The 19946-nt window shown below is 43.1% G+C and overlaps 1 protein-coding gene across 1 annotated transcript in view; it reads left to right on the top strand.

Annotated features, from left to right (window-relative positions):
• The first annotated feature begins 8446 nt into the window (after positions 1 to 8446).
• The window catches only part of spon1 (spondin 1, extracellular matrix protein), a 214068-nt gene continuing 202568 nt past the window's right edge, over positions 8447 to 19946 (top strand). The window contains 1 exon segment of the mRNA NM_001097272.1: positions 8447 to 8873. Coding sequence (NP_001090741.1) covers positions 8648 to 8873 — 226 coding nt within the window. The 5' untranslated portion in view covers positions 8447 to 8647.

The following is a 19946-nucleotide window of genomic DNA, read 5'->3' as shown; positions in this document are numbered from 1 at the left end:
TCACCACTAATACATGCCAAGTTCCGTCGCCCCACCACGAATACATGCCAAGTTCCATCACCCCACCACGAATACATGCCAAGTTCCATCACCCCACCACTAATACATGCCAAGTTCCATCGCCCCACCACGAATACATGCCAAGTTCCATCACCCCACCATGAATACATGCCAAGTTCCGCCGCTTCACCACTAATACATGCCAAGTTCCATCACCCCACCACGAATACATGCCAAGTTCCGTCGCCCCACCACTAATACATGCCAAGTTCCGTTGCCCCACCATGAATACATGCCAAGTTCCGTCGCTTCACCACTAATACATGCCAAGTTCCATCACCCCACCACGAATACATGCCAAGTTCCGTCACCCCACCACCAATACATGCCAAGTTCCATCGCCCCACCACGAATACATGCCAAGTTCCGTCGCCCCACCACTAATACATGCCAAGTTCCATCGCCCCACCACGAATACATGCCAAGTTCCGTCGCCCCACCACTAATACATGCCAAGTTCCATCGCCCCACCACTAATACATGCCAAGTTCCATCGCCCCACCACTAATCCATGCCAAGTTCCATCGCCCCACCACTAATACATGCCAAGTTCCATCGCCCCACCACAAATACATGCCAAGTTCCGTCGCCCCACCACGAATACATGCCAAGTTCCATCACCCCACCACAAATACATGCCAAGTTGCATCGCCCCACCACGAATACATGCCAAGTTCCGTCGCCCCACCACAAATACATGCCAAGTTCCATCACCCCACCACAAATACATGCCAAGTTCCATCGCCCCACCACAAATACATGCCAAGTTCCGTCGCCCCACCACAAATACATGCCAAGTTCTGTCGCCCCACCACGAATACATGCCAAGTTCCATCGCCCCACCAGGAATACATGCCAAGTTCCATCACCCCACCACGAATACATGCCAAGTTCCGTCGCCCCACCACTAATACATGCCAAGTTCCATTGCCCCACCATGAATACATGCCAAGTTCCATCACCCCACCACTAATACATGCCAAGTTCCGTCGCCCCACCATGAATACATGCCAAGTTCCATCACCCCACCACGAATACATGCCAATTCCATCGCCCCACCACGCATACATGCCAAGTTCCATCGCCCCACCACGAATACATGCCAAGTTCCGTCGCCCCACCACGAATACATGCCAAGTTCCATCGCCCCACCACGCATACATGCCAAGTTCCATCGCCCCACCACGAATACATGCCAAGTTCCATCGCCCCACCACGGATACATGCCAAGTTCCATCGCCCCACCACGAATACATGCCAAGTTCCATCGCCCCACCACGGATACATGCCAAGTTCCATCGCCCCACCACGGATACATGCCAAGTTCCATCGCCCCACCACAAATACATGCCAAGTTCCGTCGCCCCACCACTAATACACGCCAAGTTTACATGAAGATCCAACACTGAAGCCCCACAGACCAATACAAGGAGGCCTTTAGAATTAACAGGCATTCAGAAAAACAAGTGACAACGTAAAGCTGCGCTCGCTAATCATAATGAACCAGGGCTCTCTACCAACTAATTATAAAGGCCGGCAGGCAAATGGGATTTTAATTGTGCCAACCTCCCTGACATTAGCCAGATCCTCCAGATTGTTTTATTCAAGAAGAAAGGCTGTGATAAGCAAGTGTTGTTTTCTAAACACATTACTGCAGAAATAATAATTACATTCCCCATTCCTAAACATAAGGACTTGAGGTTGGCCCAAAGAGCCGCCTCCAACAATGGGCCCTGTGTTTGGGACATAAAGCTACTGTTAAGTTGCTGCGGTTTCATCGTGCCAGGCTGATAGGATTGTATCACCTTCCCCATCTCTGTTTGAAATGTGGAGACCAAACAATTCACCCCAACATTCACATTTCTACTCATAGTGCCTAGAAGCTCCCATGGCCCGTTTAGAGCACAAGGCAACCCCTTTAATGATATTTGGGCATTTGTATAAATGAAAGAAATGTACCATTTTTCAAAACAGTCCATGTTTTCCTTGGGGCTTATTTATACTTGCAAATTTCTAGCAGTAGAAAAAAGTCCCTTCTGCGGAGCTAGTGTATAGCCTCTGAGCTATAGACTTAAATGAGAACTAAAGTCTTACTAAAGAAATAGGGCAGAAATATTGCACATTATTTTTATGGCTTCTGTACCAGTGCAAGGCCCCCACAGCCCTTTAGCAGGGAAGATCTGTGCCCCCAAAGATGCCCCAGTAGCCCCCCATCTTCTTTTCTGCTGATTCCCTGCACATACTCTGTGCTGCTGGCACTTACCTGAGCTTAGGCTGATATAATTAATACAGATAATTACTATACGGCAGCTCAGAAACCAGTGCAATTAGATTCAGAATGTAATAATCTGCTATGTAGCATCAGCTTATATGACAGGTAAATCTAATTTTCTGCTTGATAATTTATGATGGTCCCTAAGCTCAGCTTCTTAACAGCTGCCCAGAGCCCACTGAGCATGTGCAGTGTCACTGACACTATCCAAAATGGAGAGCTCCTATTAATATTTAAAAGTCCTGGGCCATTGCTGCTTCTGAGATGTGGAAACTTTAGACTAGTGCAGTAAATACAGTAGATAAATTATAGCATTTTTAGCCATATTTGTTTTAGGGTTCAGTTCTCCTTTAGGGGGTCATTAAAAAGCACTTAGCCCAGTGTGAAATGCATGCTCTTGAACCCAATTGGCATGTTTGTTACCCACAATGCCAACTGACCACTGTGGGAACCCTTTGTTTCCAGGGTTCTTGTGCATTAATAGATGAAGGAGGAGTGGGAGGTGCAAAGTGCAACTATAAACAGTGTATGGATTCCAGTACCTTTAAAGGAGATGGCAAGCCAAAATTTATAAATGGTACTATTGAATAGAGCTACAACTGATAAAGAAAAACGCCACAGCTTTGGTTCAATTACAGCAAGAAAAACGTATGAAAACTTACTTCAAAGTTTTAGCTCCGTGCAAAGAATGGCGCGGCCATTTTGGAAGTGGTATGACTCTGGCAAACTGCAGTCGTAAATGACCCCTTTAGATGAGGCTGCTGCATAGAAACGCCAATCTGAGTCTTGTACATGGTTCTTCCGAACCCCACATCCTTCATTGTGACGCAGAAAATAGTCAGGGTTGGTGGGACAATGGCCACATATGTGCAAGAGGATCTGGGAGCCATCTTGATGACTTCAGTGGATCAAAGATGGTTGCCGTGATCAAAGGCCCCAAGCAGGAGGCAAAAAATTGGTAACATTTATGGAATAAAGCACCTTGAGAAATGGATATTTGGCATTATTTGATGATATGTGGATCATCTTCATTGTATATATATATATAGATAAACAATGAATCACACAGTGAATAGAGAGAAGATATTGATGTGAGCTTGTGTGCTGGTCCTTCTTATAGGTATTTATATGTTTTGAACTAGCACCTATTATTATACTGGTTTGGAGTCCGGACACACAACTTGACTTATGACGGCTGCAAATGGGAGATTTCATGTTTTAGGGGTTTGCTTTGTCCCCAAACTTTTTTACACCATGGCCCCCGGGGGGGACGGGGGGGAGCATTTTAGGCACATAATTAAGCAAAATAAACTAGCCTTTTTCAAAGCCATTTTCATTGTTTTTGAAGCCATTTTCATTGAAGCTGTTATCGACTTCACCTGGGATCCAACGGGGACCGGTTTGGCACATCCCACGGCCCGGTGGTTGGGGACCAACATTTTGTACAGTTCCTTGGTAACATCTCATTTTCAATGTGCATAATCCTCTCTATCATACAGCGCCCCCCGGAGCAAACCCAGTGTTGCATAAGAAAAAAGAAATACTCTTCAGCCATGTCGTCTGCATGTTATTACATGTGCAAAGCATGATTATGTAGGGCTCACAGGGCATTTCTGACACTAAGATCATGCAAAGCGACCACATTCGCTACGGCTGCTGATGTTCCTCGCTACATCTGTTCCCTGTGCCGGTAAATCATACACACTAACGACCTGAACAAATGGAACAAACACAAAGGATGACCATTTATAAAGCCCACTCTGTTTCCCAAAAAAACCCCCTCAGACTTCCAATTCCCCCATCATACGGGACAGCGAACGTTAATTGAGTCATTGAAAGAGCGTCTCCTCCATTCGTCAGGCTTTGGGCTGGAGAGCAGGCTGCCAGGAAACGGTTAATAGGAAGTAGAGAATCAATTAACTTTTAAATTAATCTTTGGCGTATACAGATTTAAGGCACGGCACTCAGAGGAACCCAAGCGTTTACGTCTAAAGCCTCGCAAGGGAATAGAAGCAGAAACCTCTCTCCGTACAAAGCTCGGAACAAAGATGAATTGTACCCAAATGTATCTGATAACAAATATGTTTATGGCAGGAACTAGATCCTTCCAGTTTATTTCTCCATGTTTAATACAGAGTAGCGATGAGCAAATTTTTTCACCAAGCATGGATTCGCAGAGGATTTCCGCATATCGCCACTGGCGAATTGTTTCACAAAACTTCTGCAAAAAAATGCTGTGAAAAAAATCATTGCACATCAAAAAAAGTCACGGTCACGCCAAATTGGGCGTCGTTGCGTCAAAATAGGCACGGTCACATCAAAATGAGCGCAGCCGAGTAAAAAAAAAAACGCAGGCAACAAAAAAGTTGTTTTTCGCCGTTTCGCTAATTATCGTCGTTTCCAGATTTTACGCCAAAGCGAAATGGGACAGATTCGCTCATCTCTTATACAGAGCCCAGGGTTGGACTGGGGGTTGTAGGGTCCACTAGACTGGCCCCCCCTGTGCCCCCCATGGTGCCCCCGCTGGCTGCATCCCCCACACCCCCCACCACCCGCCTGACATCCTCCCCTGAACATACAGTAAGTGAAACGCGTCAGGGGAGGACACAGACAGCCGGGGGAGCAGTAACAGGGATCAGGTCTGGCCCACCGGGGCCACCCAGTCCGACCCTGACAGAGCCCCACAGTCACGTCAAATTGGGCACAGTTGCGTCAAAATAGGCGCGGTTGAGTAAAAAAACAGACAGATTCGCTCATACAGAGCCCAGGGTCGGACTGGGGGTTGCAGAGCCCACTGGACCCCCCTTGCACCCCCAAGGTGCCCCTACTGGCTGCGAGCCATGTCCCCCACACCCCCCACAGGGACCCCCACCACCCGCCTAATATCCTCCCCTGAACGTACATAAGTGAAACACGTCAGGGGAGGACACCGGCAACCAGGGGAGCAGTAACAAGGATCGGGTCTGGGCCGCCTGGGCCACCCAGTCCGACCCTGACAGAGCCCCACACTATAAGAGCAGGCACAATACTGATAAAGCCGCCTATTAAATTTCCTTCATTTATTCCTGATCTCTAAGCACCCTGGGAAATCGCCAAGTTAGTATGGATTTTGTTTTGTTTATACATGAATTGCTTTGCCTGAGGTTGGGTAATTCAAACAGAGATGCTAATTCCTTAATCTGTTTAACTCTCTGTGCCCCGGAAACGAGCGTCAGCCCCCAAAGCGGCATACTGATGCCTTCCGAATGAGACGACTTAAAGGGGAACTACAACCAAAGCTTTTTTTGGCGCACAATGGGAGAAAGGGCCGTCCTAAGAAACTTTCCAATAGGCATTCATTAAAAAATATCAATGGTCTCAATGTTATTTGTAAATATAATTGCTAATGGAAGCGAGACCTGTCTGGCAGTTTCATTATCACTCCAGAAACAATGTTGCAAAAACTGCCTTCTGCTACATTGTATCCACGGAGACCCGAAAGGGACCAGGAACTGCTCTCAATGGCAATTATATCTACACATAACTCGAAAACCATGGGAAATCGTTAATGAATGTATATCGGAGAGCTGCTCGGAATGGGATTTTCTTTCATTGTGCAAAAAACCCGCTTTGAGGTGGAGTTCCCCTTTAAGCCCTGAACAGATGGTAAAAATATACATTTTCTGTTACGTTTTTTTTTTTCTTTTCTTCCTGTCTGCACACAATCTCGAGATCGATCGACTAGTTCGTCTGTGTAATGACTCTCCCATCTGTCGTACAGAGGGTCCTACGTTCTCTTAAAGAGACAGAGATCCTGGCAAAGATAAGTCGTTTGTTTGAAAGGTCAAAGTTGTGTCGTTGGAATATTAAAAACATATTTTCAATATTTTCTGGCAAAAAGAGGACTTTTTTTTTTTTTTTTAAAAATCGCCATGGCAACAGGAAACAAAAATCAGTTGGAGATTTGCTGTTAAAGTTAAAGAAAGTGAAATACATGGGGTTCTAGTGCTATATATACAGTTATACGATCCATTGTCAGGAAACCCGTTACCCAGAAAGCCCCAGAATACAAGAGCATTTCCCATAGACCTTTTTTAAATGTCTTTTAGTCCTTACTGACAAAATCCCTTATCCCTAAACAAGTCCCAAGCATTATGGGTAATGGATTTAATGCCTGTATATATATATGTATTTGGAATGAACAAAATCCACTATTTTCGGACCCCAATTCCTGCGTAAAAGATTCGGCCGAGTACGGAACTGAATCCGAACTTACATCTGAATGTAAATGTGTAAATTAGGATACGGAAGGGTTAAAGAGAAAAAATGTCAACTTTATTTATGTGAAAATCTATCTGTCTATCTATCTATCTATCTATCTATCTATCTATCTATCTATCTATCATCTATCTATCTATCTATCTATCTATCTATCTATCTATCTGTCTGTCTGTCTATCTCTCTACCTATCTATATATCTATCTATTTATTATCTATCCATCTATCTTTCTCTCTCTGTCTATCTATATATCTGTCTGTGTCTATCTCTATCACTCTATCATCTATCTATCTATCTATCATCTATCTATCTATCTATCTATCTATCTATCTATCTATCATCTATCTATCTATCTATCTATCTATCTATCTATCTATCTATCTATCTATCTATCATCTATCTATCCATCTATCTATCTATCTATCTATCATCTATCTATCTATATATCTATTATCTATCTATCTATCTATCTCTCTATCATCTATCTATCTATCTATCTATCTATCCATCATCTATCTATCTATCTATCTATCATCTATCTATCTATCTATCTATCTATCTATCTATCTATCTATCTATCTATCATCTATCTATCTATCTATCTATCTATCTATCATCTATCTATTAACTATATATTATCTATCTAACAATCTATCTATCTATCAATCATCTATCTATCCATCTATCTATCTATCTATCTATCTATATATCTATTATCTATCTATCTATCTATCTATCTATCTCTCTATCATCTATCTATCCATCATCTATCTATCTATCTATCTATCATCTATCTATCTATCTATCATCTATCTATTAACTATATATTATCTATCTAACAATCTATCTATCTATCTATCTATCTATCTATCTATCTATCTATCTATCTATCTATCTATCTATCATCTATCTATCTATCTATCTATCTATCATCTATCTATTAACTATATATTATCTATCTAACAATCTATCTATCTATCTATCTATCATTTGTCTATCTATCTATTAATCTGTCTGTTATCTATCTATCTATCTATCTATCTCTCTACCTATCTATATATCTATCTATATATTATCTATGTAGCTGTCTGTCTGTCTATCTATCTATCTATTTATTATCTATCTATCTATCTATCTATCATTTATATATTGATCTATCTATTTTTCTAACAATCTATCTATCATCTGTCTATCTATCTATCTATCTATCTATCTATCTATCTATCTATTATCTATCTATCTATCTATCTATCTATCTATCATCTATCTATTATCTATCTATCTATCTATCTATCTATCTATCTATCTATCTATCTGTGTGTGTGTCAGGAAAGGTCACTGGTATAACTGAACCCAAAATCCTTACCAGCTAAGTAACCATCAGTAATACATGTGTCTATGGCTCCTAAGGAACCGGTGCAGCCTGCAGCATGTACTCATTTCTAATTAGCCTTGCAGCACATTCATTAAGAGGTGGGTAATATTAAAGGGAAACCATCTGTACCCCAGGCACAGGGTGAGGAAGGAGTTAACGTCCCTATTCCTTGCTGCCCCATTACCCCTTGGGGAGACGCAGCCCAGTAATCCCAATACTTCCCCTGACTGTTAAATAGTTAACACCCCAGGCATCACAGCTTGCGTTCCTGCGCCATATCCATAGCCCCCCGAATGCCCAGAGATAATAATATAAAGTCAGTGGCAGACAGAGGGGAAGCTTTGCTAACTCCCATATGTGTAGTAACTATAGAGGGAGGAATGCGCATGATTAATTCCTGGTCTGTCAGCCCAGAGCTTTGTTGGATGTGAGGGAGACAGCAGCCTCCCCAGTCTCTGCTATTTCACCAAACCCTGTGAATGTAGCTGGGGAAAGTAAACATTACTGAGCTGCTAATCACAGGCTGGGAAAGAAAACAGCACTTCACTCCGGGATCTGCCCAGGATCAGACCCTCTCCCTCTGCTTTCCCGGCTGCTTCCCACTGGATACTCTTTGTCATTCTTTCCCCTTTCCTTATTATAGATTTTTTTTTTTTTTTTTAATCCTTCTTCTCACTTGGAAATGGGACTGATTTTCCAGCCTCTGTTCTTGCAGTTTGTGGCAGCGTCGTACGCTTTAATGGTGCTTGGCTTTCTGGACGAAACAGTAGAAAAAGCTATAAAATCCGAGGGGTATTGTAGCAGAATCCTACGAGCGCAGGGAAGCACAAGGAAAGAAGGTTACAATGAATTTAGCCTGAGAGTGGAAGGGGACCCCGAATTCTACAAACCAGGAAACACTTACAGAGGTGAGCGACTGATAACTTGAGTTTGTCATCTACAAAATTGGGCTAAATTGCCTTCATTACATAAATTCACTGAGAAAATGTAACATGGAAGACCAAGTGCAAAGAAAAGTGAGTTGAGAGATCTGGTTTCAAAGAGGTTCCGCAGCATGTGTTGGCTAATAAGCTTCCAGCTGCTGCAGAACCTCTTGACTAAGGGATACTAACTAAGTAAAAAAGAGGGTTGAGAGATCTGGATTTAAAGAGGTTCTGAAAGATGTTTGCTAATAAGCTTCAAGCTGCTGCAGAACCTCTTGATTAAGGGACACTACTAAGTAAAAAAGAGGGTTGAGAGATCTGGGTTTAAAGAGGTTCTGCAGGATATTGCTAATAAGTTTCCAGCTGCTGCAGAACCTTTTGACTAAGGGACACTACTAAGTAAAAAAGAGGGTTGAGAGATCTGGGTTTAAAGAGGTTCTGCAAGATCTTTGCTAATAAGTTTCCAGCTGCTGCAGAACCTCTTGACTAAGGGACACTACTAAGTAAAAAAGATGGTTGAGAGATCTGGATATAAAGAGGTTCTGCAGGATATTGCTAATAAGTTTCCAGCTGCTGCAGAACCTCTTGACTAAGGGACACTACTAAGTAAAAAAGATGGTTGAGAGATCTGGATATAAAGAGGTTCTGCAGGATATTGCTAATAAGTTTCCAGCTGCTGCAGAACCTCTTGACTAAGGGACACTACTAAGTAAAAAAGATGGTTGAGAGATCTGGATATAAAGAGGTTCTGCAGGATATTGCTAATGAGTTTCCAGCTGCTGCAGAACCTCTTGACTAAGGGACACTACTAAGTAAAAAAGAGGGTTGAGAGATCTGGGTTTAAAGAGGTTCTGCAAGATCTTTGCTAATAAGCTTCCAGCTGCTGCAGAACTTCTTGTGTAGGAGATGCTACTAAGCTCATATGCAAGGAAATTAGAGTTGAGAGATAGTTTCAAAGAGGTTCCGCAGCATGTGTTTCCCAATAAGCTTCCAGCAGCTGCAGAACCTCTTGCCTAAGGAGTGCTACTAAGATTATGTGCCGATAAAGGATAGCTGGGAGGTCTGGTTGACTAAGGGATTCTACTAAACTCTTGGGATTAAAAAAGGGGGGTTGAGAGATCTGGATATAAAGAGGTTCTGCAAGATGTTTGCTAATAAATTTCCAGCTGCTGCAGAACCTCTTGCCTAAGGAGTGCTACTAAGATTATGTGCCGATAAAGGATAGCTGGGAGGTCTGGTTGACTAAGGGATTCTATTAAGCTCTTGGGCTTAAAAAAGGGGGTTGAGAGAGGTTCTGCAAGATCTTTGCTAATAAGCTTCCAGCTGCTGCAGAACCTCTTGACTAAGGGATACTACTAAGCTCATGTAAAAAAGAGGGTTGAGAGATCTGGATATAAAGAGGTTCTGCAAGATATTGCTAATAAGTTTCCAGCAGCATCAGAACATCTTGATTAAGATGCTACTTAGCTCATATGCAAGGAAATGAGAGTTGAGAGATAGTTTCAAAGAGGTTCTGCAGTGTGTGTTTCCCAATAAGCTTCCAGCGGCTGCAGAACCTCTTGCCTAAGGAGTGCTACTAAGATTATAGTTATAAAGGATAGCTGGGAGATCTGGTTGACTAAGGGATACTACTAAGCTCTTGGGCTTAAAAAAAGGGGGTTGAGAGAGGTTCTGCAAGATCTTTGCTAATAAGCTTCCAGCTGCTGCAGAACCTCTTGTCTAGGAGATGCGACTAAGCTCATATGCAAGGAAATGAGAGTAGAGAGATAGTTTCAAAGAGGTTCTGCAGCATGTGTTTCCCAATAATCTTCCAGCAGCTGCAGAACCTCTTGCCTAAGGAGTGCTGAGAGATGGAGGGTTGAGAGATCTGGCTTTAAACAGGTTCTATAGCATGTTGCCTAACAAGCTTCCAGCTTCTGCAGAACCTCTTGCTTAAGAGATACTAATAAGCTCATGTATAAGAAAAGGAGAGTTGAGGGGTTCAAAGAGGTTCTGCAGCATGTTTCCTGATACGTTTCCAGCTGCTGCAGAACCTCCTGACTAAGGGATACTACTAAGCTCATATGCGAAAAAGAGAGTTGAGAGATCTGGTTTCAAAGAGGTTCTGCAGCATGTTTCCTGATAAGTTTCCAGCTGCTGCAGAACCTCTTATCTGAGGAAATAGGCGTATGTTCAAGAAAAGGAGAGTTGAGAGATCTGGTTTTTAAGAGGTTCCGCAGCATGTTTGGTAATAAGCTTCCAGCTGCTGCAGAACCCCTTGACTATTGGATACTACTAAGCTCATATGCGAGATCTGGTTTCAAAGATGTTCTGCAGCAGGTGCTGTCACCCCAGTTACACATTGAGGCACATAGATACTAAAACTTCTTTACTACCTTTATCCTTTTGGCTTCAGGATGAAATGTTTACATTGAAAGTCCTCATATTCCTGTTTTATAGTTGATTCTGGACAGAGTTCAAACCATCTGAGGCTAATTGCACTTTATTTAATAACAAAGATGACTTGGATAAGGCAATTACCTAGTAAAAGGTTTACCATTTTATGTATATGCATCTAAGTGGCTACGGTGCATTGGGAGGGAGATGCGCAGGTCAGATTTTGATGATAAGTTTAGACAAAGTGGAAGTGAACGGCTTCTTTTGTGCAACCTACATATTTCCATTCTGACAAGTCCAGGCAGGGGCTGTTATTGAAGGATGAGTTATTTGTATAGGAAACGTGTTTTTATTTGCTACAGTCTATAGATAGAATTTTTTGTTGACATAAGTGCAGTACGTAAGTCCTTATGAACAGCTAGAACTTGCCCCAATTCATTCTGCAAGTGTTGCTAAATTCCCATATTCCCCAATGGCACTTACACAATAATGCAACATGCAAAAACGTTGTTATTGAGATCCCAGCAAAGAGGCATAATGAAGGCAATTTGGACTATTGCTCCCTTCCAACCTTTTTTGGCGTAAAGCTCCATCCAAAGTTCTGCATGCATAGAGTCTGTATGCTCTTCCATCCTTATGCCATGTCAAACAGCATATTGGTAAGGAACCTGCTTTATGATAGATGTGACTGCAGTGAGTGTGATCCTGCACTAAGGATATGGGACATTCACTGGGTATGGAATGAAATTGTGAAATGATAGCAGATCGTGTTGTCTCTGTATAAACAGGGTGAATTTGGATCAGTTTGTTGTTGTCCACATAAAGAATTCCTTAAGGTCCCCATACACGGGCCGATTCTAGCTGTCGATATCAGTCCCTTAGACCGATTCAGCAGCTAATCAGCCCGTGTATGGGCACTACCGACAGGCCTGCCCGACCGATATCTGGCCTGAAATCAGCCAGATCTCAATCGGGCAGGTTTAAAAATCTAGTCAGATCGGGGACCGCATCGGCTCGTTGATGTGGTCCCTGGACCGACTTTGCCTATACCCGTCGTTATAATTCGATCATTTGGCCCCAGGATCGAATTAGCCTGGATTCTCCCAATATCGTCCACCCGTAGGTGGGGGATATCAGGAGAAGATCCGCTCACTTGGCGACATTGCCGAGCCAGCGGATCTGAAGGTGTATGGGCACCTTTGGTCTGATGATCCCGAATCAGTGGGTTGCTTGGCCACCGACCCATTGGATGAAGCTTCCAGTGGCCACAAAGTAGGTGCTTAGCTTTGAATTCCTAGCTTGAAGACAAGTTTTAGTGACATAAAACCCATGTATACTTACAAACAGAGCCTCCTGTAGGCTGACATGCCACTTAGGGGCTACCAATAGCCAATCACAGCCCAAATTTGTGAAGGTTCAAATGAAGTAAGTAAAAACATGTATTTATTGAATATTATATGTCCAATAAAAGCCTGACACGTTTCGTGCTACATGACATTTAGTCATAGGCTACTTGTGCACACCATACACATCTGGTTATAAATAAAAACCAACCAATGGGAACAGATGGGAGGGGAAAATACTTCTGTAGATAGACCCCTATACTATACCACTCCAAAAGGACTCAGAGACGACCCAAGTAAGTTCTGAGAAGCAAGCCACCTGCTGATTGAACATTTACCCTATCAGAGCCTATTGATATACAATATGATTGTATAGGTTGTGTGCGCTGGGTTTACTTGGAAGGGTTGAACTTGATGGACTCTGGTCTTTTTTCAACCCTATGTAACTATGTAACTATGATGTCTGCCTAGCCTAGAGGTGGCATAAGCATGTGGCTTCACATGCAAAATGTGCCTTGGGACAACATGGATGGCACTACAACTATGGGAATTTCAATGTGGTCTCATACATTTTGAGCTCTTAATCCCTAAGGGCTGTGCCAGATGGGGAGATTAGTCGCCCGCAACAAATCTCCCTTGTCGCGGGCGACTAATCTCCCCGAAATGTCATCCCACCGGTGAGAATGTAAATCGTGGCGGGATGGCATACGCGGCGCGGCGATTTGGCAAAATCGTTGAAGTTGCCTCGAGAGGCAATTTGGATGATCGCGGCGCTGCGTATGCCATCCCACCGGTGATTTACATTCTCGCCTGTGGGGTGGCATATCAGAGAGATGAGGCACCCGTGACAAGGGAGATTTGTTGCAGGCAACTAATCTCCCCGTCTGCCACGGCCCTTAGGGATTAAGATCTCAAAATGTATGAGACCACATTGAAATTCCCATAGTTGTAGTGCCATCCATATTGTCCCAAGGCACATTTTGCATGTGAAGCCACATGCTTATGCCACCCCTAAGCTAGACAGACATCATAGTTATATAGGGTTGAAAAAAGACCAGAGTCCATCAAGTTCAACCCTTTGTCGCGCAGCGACTAATCTCCCAGTCTGCCACGGCCCTAAAAGTAGGAGTATTGCAGAGGAATTCTAGAACATTTCTCTTAAATCAGCCAAGAATAATAAGAATAAGAAATCCCGGTCCCACACAAGCACTGGAATCTTTAGAAGCAAACTGTAATTTCTCCTGTTAATAAGGAAGCTAGTTGCATATGAATAAATGGGGGGGCACCCTATGTGCTCCTCAAACCTGAGATGACTTTACTGTACCTTAGTAATGTTTATTACATATCCATCCCTTGTTCTTATTTTAATGTCTTCATATAAAACCCAACACTTGGATTCACAAGTCCCTTTCCTCTCTTGTCTTAGATTTTTTTTTTAGTGTTAGCGTATTGACAGACACGCGAGTAGCCCTGGGAGGAACCTGGGATATTCTCTTGTCAACCTGGGAGATGCCACTTACACAGAGAATGGCTGGGGTAGATGGAAAATTGTTAGTTTTGCAGTAACCTCTGAATTCCTCAGCCATATGGAGACCTTGTACAGTCAAGGGAAGGTTATTTAAAGAAAATCTCATTTCTGCTGGGTGGAGCGGTATCTGGGTTTAACATCTGCTCAGATCTTTTTTTATTTTAAATAAACATCCGAGAAATGTATATAAATACGTTGCCCTTATGTCCTACGTATCCCTATCCTGTTTTTTGTAATGATGAGAAATTCCAGAGTTTGCCTTCTTTAACCATGTAAGTTCTAGAATACAATACAGGGGATAAGTGTCCTAAATATCATCGTGTAGCCACTCGACGAGACACTGCGTATGGCTAATTGATGAACAAGGATCCTTATTTATTCATAATGATGTTCAGGATTTATTTAGGTCGTAATTAATACCCTAATAAATCTCAATTAGATTTTTCTCCTGAATTCTTTATGGCTTTGTGATAAATCTGTACTTCACGCTCCCCAAGGTTTTATGACTTGTTAATGCTCAAAGAATTTATGATAAGCCAACAGCAGTGGGTGCCAAGAGTACCCCCCCCCCCCTTCCTTCCCAGTTGAAGAGTTAAACATTGGTCCCCAGGCTGCTGAATGTCTAAAGGCATATGACAAGGAAGAATTTAAGTAGAGAAACACGCCGGGCTGTCAGTGGATTTATCTACCAGCCTTGGGACTCTAATTTGCTACCTCCAGCTTATAAAAGGGAGCGAGAGAGAGAGAGAGAGAGAGAGAGAGAGAAGATATAGGATGGCATTTACAATCTGCTGAAAAAATGATAACTTCTACCTTCCGGTGAGGTCCATGGAGAAACCTAAAACGGTGGGATGAAAACAGCTGTTGGCCGCTCCTCTCCGGTGGCACAAACAGTTTTGATGAATTTCTCCAATATATTTGTTATACTGAAAATCATAAAGCAGAGTTGGTTGCAACGTCTAGCGGAGGCCAGAGGCAAGGCAATATTTCAGCATTAGCGCCTCTAGAGCCAGCCTGAAATATATTAGATCTCCCTCATATTTTCAGTTTTGTGAAGCTCGGAGCCTCTAGATTAAATGATTCCCAAACAGATAAAGGGAAAGAAAGATATCACAAACTTTTTTGTGGTCTCTATAACAAATTGCCCCCCAGTAAGTGTGGCATGTAGCGATGGGCGAAATGTTTCACCAGGAATGGATTCGCGGTGAATTTCCACGTTTCGCCATTGGCGGATTGTTTCAAGAAACGGATGGAAAAATTTGCCGCGGAAAAATTCGCCGCACGTCCAAAAATTGTCGCCGGCGTCAAAAAAGAATGGTAGCGGGCGACAAAATAATAGCCGCGGGCGACAAAATAATAGCTGCGGGCGACAAAATAATAGCCGCACAACAAAATAATAAACGTGGGCGACGAAACAATAGCCGCGCGACAAAATAATAGCCACAGACGACAATTTTTTTTGGTCGCCAGCATTTTCGCCGTTTCGCGGATCTTTTGAAAGATTCATGAATTTTTCGGCTAAGCGAAATGGAACAGATTCGCTCATCACTAGTGGCATGTTGATGTGTTTGTGTATTGGGTGCCCCCCAGTAGGTAATTTACCAGGGAAATAACTGGGAAGAGGTTCTTCATGTTGAGCAGGCCCTGCAGGTAAAGTTCTGCTTACTGGCAACCTAGTATAGTTTTGGCACAATGATGATAATGCAGATGTACTTGTGCCTCTCTCCTATGCCATCTGTTAGTGAATAAGTGAATGGTCCTCTTTGAAATGCCAAGGACAACTTGAATAAAAAGTTGTCCTTGGGATTTTAATGAGACATTTATGGCTGAACCTTGCCATACAAATCAGGAGGACCCAGACAAAGGCTGACTAATTCAAAAACCATGAATAGTCACAAAGGCTGACAATACCAGCGTACCTTGTTAGAACTCTCATACTTAATTGCATAAATGTGGATGGGGAGAGCATAGAAAGCTGACCCTCTCGCCTATATTTCTTATAATTGTATAAGCCAACCAGACGTTTGGTTTTAAAAGATCCCATTGGTGCAAAAACCTTGCTTAAACTGGCCGCCAGAATACCAGGCCATGCTCGAGTCCATCATTGACCACAGGGCCGGAACTAGGGGTAGGCAGAAGAGGCAGCTGCCTAGGGCGCCAGACCTGGGCCTGGGGGGCGCCAGACAGGAGCCTCTTCTGCCTACCCCTAGTCCTGCTACTTGTCATTGCCCCCACCGCTTGTAATTAGCGGTGGAGGCAATGACCGATCAGATCACACCCCCCCCCCTTGCGTTTGCTTTGGCGCGCATGCGCCGTTTGGGGAGAGGGGGAGTGGCCGAATGCCTAAGCACACGCAAGGGGGTGGGGGGGTGCAGGGGGGGTGGCCGACCGGGTTGCCTAGGGCGCCCGGTCTACTTGGCCCGCCCCTGATTGACCACCCACTGCCCACTTCATTTCTACACCATAGACCTTTGTAGCATCTTTTTCTCTTAGCAATTCTATGGTTCTAATAAGTGGTCCTTGAATGTCAACTACTCCAACGGGCTTAGTATTTTTAGTATTAGCAGTTCACATTGCTAAGTGCCGGATTTATTTTTCTTTATATTTAGGAGTAATAAGACTTTGGTGTGGCTAGTGAACTAAGGCGCCATCAGTATTGGCGGACCTTTTAGCTCTAAGAAAGTGTATCTGTGTGGGACTGGTAGTGCACATTGGTGTAATATTAGATTTTGAGATCAGTGCTTCATTAGCTTTCAGATTTCTTGATCATTTCTTCTTTTACTTTAATCTGGAAAATTTGATTAGACATGCACGCAGGCTTAACCAAACATGCCTTTTGCTTGCTGCCTCGTCTTCGAGTCCGTTTTCCTCTTTGAAATCAGTAATTTCCAACAACAGGGACCAATAGGCTGTTCTTTTATTGATTGATATAGTTGACAAGGGTCAGCCCCCTGCACTTTATTATTGTGATTCTCCCATTGAATATCAATAATATAACAATGCATGCTTAATCAATGTAACTGGTGTCCTAAGGAGCAGTAAGTGGGAAGAGGGATTTTACAAACTTAATGCACTTACATATTATTGTTGAGTACAAATACCTACTCTGTTTACTTACATTAATCTTTATATCACTGCGACCTACCCTCTCACCTTGGTCAGACTGCAAATCTTCTACATAGTGAAGACCAGGAGAGCAGTCATTGTTGGGCAGCACTGTCGAGAGTACTGATGTAGCTGTCATCATAAATGAATACCAAGCAAGTCAGCTGAAGCACTTTCCTTTGCGCTATTGTAGTCCTTTGGCCCACCACCAGAGGTAATTATTGCCTTCTCCATGTTTTAAGTGAACACAAAGCATATGCAGAAATGTGTTGAACCAGAATAATCGTTATTAAGATAACCATTTCCAAATAATAGCAAGTTAAGCTGGCCGTAGAACGATCTATTCATTACGAAAGGTTACACAAAATAGTTATTTGTTCAGAAGAGCCACTCAAGTGGTGGTCCAAAGGACTTTTCATAACTTCTGGACAATAGCATTATGTAGAAGATTGATGTATGAAACCTCATGGTGGGCCAAACCACTGACAATGCTAAAAGTCCTTCAATGTTTCTATCATAAGCTTATATAATATCTATATACATTCAGCTCTATCTAGCAAGCTCTGGATGATAGGTTCTCCAGTAGGAACGAGAAGACCCAGTCTAACACTAGTGCCTGCACCACTGTAGGCTGTGAACAACATACTAAGTTGAAAGATATCTTCAGCTCACTAGATTTTGTGCCCAGCCTGATGATCACTGTATAATTGTATCAGGTATTATATTACTTCTGAGTAGATATGGGTATTTTTAGACTATAAATGTGCAAGTCATTTACAAGTGGCATCATCAAAAAGGGGGCCACGACTGGGACATTGGGATATACTTGTGAAATAACTAATAACCCTTCAACGTATGTGGGAAATGATTCCATGAATGTATCTGCATCGGTTTCTTTGTAAAATATTGCTGATAAAGCCTCAGGAGCTCAACTGATGCCCAATATTATTTTGCAAACCAACACGATTTTCAGTAGGTTAAGGCCTAAATAATTCAAAGCCCCTTCGAAAGTTCATCCAAAGGCTGCTTATGTTTTAATAGTTGCTATGAACAATTTATAGCTGGTTTTATGAAAGTCCCATTGCCTGGTATGGCACTATGTGCTGCACAGGGGCCCATCTTGCAGATGTGCCATAGAGCCGTAGTGAATGCCAGTGAACTGCTTTCCTCTTCTCATTCATTTTGTTTAAATCTTCCACAAAAATAATTGCTGAGAAGGCTTCACGGGCTTCAGCAGGAGAAGCAGAATGTAGGAAGCCTGAAATCCCTTCATAAAACAGGGTGGGGAACCTATCTGTTGTTACAAGTGATTCAGCCTTGGAGAGCTGATACAACTAATATTCTAAAATACAGCAACTGCACAGCCGTCCAAAAATAATAACCTGCACATCCCACACACTACGGCACGCTGAGCCTTTCCAAACCAGCTCCAGCTGAGAGAGATTTGTCACTATCAAAGCAATGGAGAACTCTGGGGTCCGTGTAACAAAACAGTTCTATGGAAAACAGACACGGTGCTGAGGCTTCAAAGTAGAATTTCCATTTAAAGGGGCCGCCGAGGTTTATTTTAAACAGGTTTTAGTTCTTCAGTACTGGACAATACATTAGTCCTGTTTAGGAAACATAATTAATCCACTGAAGTCCATATATTTACAGCTATCACTAGACACTTAAGCTTATTGGTAGTAAGTCCAGGGGAAAAACCTGACTAATAACCAACCCAGATATTAAAGAAACCTAATTATTGTCCCCGGTTATTAAGGACAGCTGGCACATATACACACAACAGTGATAATGGAGAGGAGGGGGTTGTTGGTTAGATGGACTGAGGAGAAAAGGTGTCCAGGTCTTTGTTTTTGCAAGGTCCTTATGTGGTCCAGAGCCATATTTTGGGGTTATTTCATTAGACCCAGGAAAGATGTCCAAGAGTAAAGGTGCCCATACACCTTCAGATCCGCTCGCTTAGCGATGCCGCCAAGCGAGCGGATCAACTTCCGATATCCCCCACCTACGGGTGGGCAATATCGGGAGAATCCAGGCTAATTCGATCGTACGGGTATACGGGTATAGGAAAAGTCGGACTGGGGACCACATGTCGATGTCGTCCCCAATCCGACTAGATTTTTTAACCTGCCTGATCGAAATCTGGCCGATTTCAGGTAGTGCCCATACATGGGCCGATTAGCTACCGAATCGGTCTTAGGGACCGATATTTTCAGCTAGAATCGGCCCATGTATGGGGACCTTAAGGGGCACATTCAGAAACCACTTCTGTCCGGGGTCTGCCCATGGGCTCTGCATTGATAGAGAAATCTGGTTGGTGTTTTTCTTACTGCCTTACATAGGTAAGTACAAGGTCCAGATATGGTCTATGCCCACCAGTGCTCCCTAACTTGTGTTTCTGAATGAAGTTATGGGACAGGCAGGAGTGGGAATGTAAATGTCCAAATGTCCTCACCCTTGTGTGTTTAGTGCTGTAGTTCATTGAGTGAAAAAACTTTCCAGCTAAAGCTGATGGTCTGCCATCAAAGTGGAACCAACTGGGACTGCTATAGGTAACCCAATGAATTGACAAGGGGCTCAGACAATAAGGTTTTAGGTTTTGTTTAACAATATCTGTGCCCTTGGTGCTCTTTAAAACAAAACTCTGGCCCTTAACTATTTAGTTGCATGGGGTGCCAAGAATTCTAATGGCGGCAGAAGTAG

This window comes from Xenopus tropicalis, chromosome 4, assembly GCF_000004195.4.
Source record: "Xenopus tropicalis strain Nigerian chromosome 4, UCB_Xtro_10.0, whole genome shotgun sequence".
NCBI classification, from domain to species: Eukaryota; Metazoa; Chordata; class Amphibia; order Anura; family Pipidae; genus Xenopus; species Xenopus tropicalis.
The sequence above is the reverse complement of the archived record's forward strand: the minus strand, read 5'-3'. Positions and strand labels throughout refer to the sequence as shown.